The sequence below is a fragment of the Cariama cristata genome, unplaced genomic scaffold, assembly GCF_000690535.1.
Source record: "Cariama cristata isolate BGI_N322 unplaced genomic scaffold, ASM69053v1 scaffold27034, whole genome shotgun sequence".
In the NCBI taxonomy this organism is placed as follows: Eukaryota; Metazoa; Chordata; class Aves; order Cariamiformes; family Cariamidae; genus Cariama; species Cariama cristata.
The window spans coordinates 385-2,759 of NW_009613893.1; the positions used below are offsets into that span (position 1 = coordinate 385).

At 55.4% G+C, this 2,375-nt stretch overlaps 1 protein-coding gene across 1 annotated transcript; it reads right to left on the minus strand.

Annotated features, from left to right (window-relative positions):
* Nucleotides 1-365: 365 nt before the first annotated feature.
* Nucleotides 366-1,796, minus strand: LOC104157089 (zinc finger protein 239-like). The gene is made up of 2 exons (XM_009699208.1): nucleotides 1,727-1,796; nucleotides 366-1,228 (listed from the first exon to the last, which is right to left on the minus strand). The coding sequence occupies exons 1-2, from the start codon at nucleotides 1,794-1,796 to the stop codon at nucleotides 366-368; spliced, it is 933 nt and encodes a 310-aa protein (XP_009697510.1).
* Nucleotides 1,797-2,375: the final 579 nt, after the last annotated feature.

The window sequence follows — 2,375 nt, forward strand, 5'->3', positions numbered from 1 at the left end:
AAGGTGACCCCAAGGTCCACAGTTCAGGTTCAGCGGTAGCCTGGTGGTGACAATGAGGCCATGAGGGCCACCAAGTGCCACGCCCCTTCGTTAGGCCCTAATGAAGTCGCCACCATCATGGAGCATGGCATGGAGGTGTCGGCACCCAACCTGTCCTGCTCAGTCCCCAGTGTGTCCCCGGTTCCTCTCCAAGTGGGACCAGAAGCCCCACACCATGTTCAACCACAACCTGGTGGACACCACGCCGTGCTACCACGCCCCTTCGTCAGGCCCTAACGAGGAAGCCATGACGACGGACGCCATCACGGTGATGCTGGCGCCCATCCCTTCCTGCTGCGTGTCCCCCCGCTCCCTCGCCAACTGTCTTAGGGGCCACATGCCGGATCTCCGTCGGGGTGGACCTTCAAGTGCCGGGTGAACTGGGGTTTGTAGCGGAAGCGTTTGCCGCAGCGCCCGCAGCCGTAGGGTTTCTCGCCGGTGTGGATGCGTTGGTGTTTGACCAAATTGGAGCTGACGCAGAAACTCTTACCGCAAGCGCCGCAACGGAAAGGGCGTTCGCCCGTGTGGGTCCTCTGGTGTTCGATGAGGGTGGAGCTCTGGCCGAAGGCTTTCCCGCATTCACCACATCGGTAGGGTCGCTCTCCGGTGTGGGTTCGTTGGTGGGATGCCAAATGGGTCTTCTTCTTGAAGCGTTTGCCACATTGACCGCAGGAAAAGGGCTTCTCACCTGTGTGGGTCCTCTCGTGCTTGACCAAGTTGGAGCTGAGGCTGAAGGTCTTACCACAACGTCCGCAACCGTACGGTTTCTCACCGGTGTGGGTTCGGAGATGTTTGACCAAGTTGGAGGTTCGGCCAAAGGTCTTGCCGCACTCGGGACAGGCGTAGGGCGTTTCGCCGGTGTGGGTCCGGCGATGTTCGGTCAAGGTGGAGCTGCGGCTGAAGGCGCGGGCGCAAACTGGGCAGGCGTAGGGTTTCTCACCGGTGTGGGTGCGGAGATGTTCGGCCAAGGTGGAGCTGCGGCTGAAGCTCTTCTCGCATTGGCTGCAGGTGAAGGGTCGCTCACCGGTGTGAGTCCGTTGATGCTCGATGAGGTTGGAGCTCTGCCCGAATGTCTTGCCACATTCGGTGCAACGGTAAGGCTTCGGCGGTGTCCGGTTCTCCTCCAGGAGACCCAGCAGGTTGATGAAACCGCGTGGGTGACCATCACTGTGGGTTGGTGTCGCGGCACCTGGGAGAGGAACATTTATTGGACCATTGTCCAACCATGGAGGGGCATTCCTCAAAGGAGAACATCTCCGTTGGGTTGTTGTCCAACCACAAAGGGACGTTCCTCGAAGGAGAACATCTCCATTGGGTCGTTGTCCAACCATGGAGGGGCATTCCTCAAAGGAGAATGTCTCCGTTGGGTCGTTGTCCGACCACAAAGGGACGTTCCTCGAAGGAGAACATCTCCGTTGGGTCGTTGTCCAACCACAAAGGGACGTTCCTCGAAGGAGAACATCTCCGTTGGGTCGTTGTCCGACCACAAAGGGACGTTCCTCGAAGGAGAACATCTCTGTTGGGTCGTTGTCCGACCACAAAGGGACGTTCCTCGAAGGAGAACATCTCTACACGTTATTTTCTCCACCACGGAGGACAATTCCCACCAGAAGACCACCTCCTGCCCCATATTTTTCCCATTTTCTTGTGTTTTTTTCCCCAGAAGACCATGTCCCCACCCCATCACCTGGGCAGGGCTCCGTGGGGACGTCCCTGTCACCCGGCTCTTGGCGAGGCCGCTCCTCCCCTGGCTCCATGGTGGCGGCTGCGGGTGGAAATTGGGGGGAAAAAAGGCAAAAAATGGAAAAAAACCCCCAACATCTACCTCAGGCTTTTCACCCAAATCAGGCAGTTTTGCCCCAAAATGCACTCCCCTCTGTTAGTTAATTTTACACCCCCACAGCTCCAAGCAACTGACCCAATTTCCCGTGTTTTCACCCCAAAACATTATCCCCACAATGCATTAATTTTACACCCTCATGTCTGAGAGTGATTGTCCCAATTTGCCCCATTTTCACCCCAAAACGTTATCCCCACAGTGGGTTAATTTTGCAGCCATACCCCTGAGAACAATTGCCCAAATTTCCTCCTTTTTCACCTCAAAACAGAATTCCCACAATGATTTAATTTTACACCCCCAAACCTGAGAGTGATTGTCCCATTTTCACCCCTTTTCACCCCAAAACACGATTGCCACAATGAGTTAATTTAAAAACCCCAAATCTGAGAGCAACCAACCCAGTTTCCCCTTTTTTCACCCCAAAACACAATCCCCACAAGGCATTAATTTTACACCCCCACATCTCTGAGCAATTGGCCCAATTTCCCCCTTTTTC

Excerpts from the sequence above, each read along its gene's own strand:
- LOC104157089 (XM_009699208.1), bottom strand. The coding sequence starts at position 1,796 with ATGGAGCCAGGGGAGGAGCGGCCTCGCCAAGAGCCGGGTGACAGGGAC. Across the intron at positions 1,229-1,726 it reads CCCCACGGAGCCCTGCCCAG|GTGCCGCGACACCAACCCAC; the intron begins GTGATGGGGTGG and ends TTCCTCTCCCAG.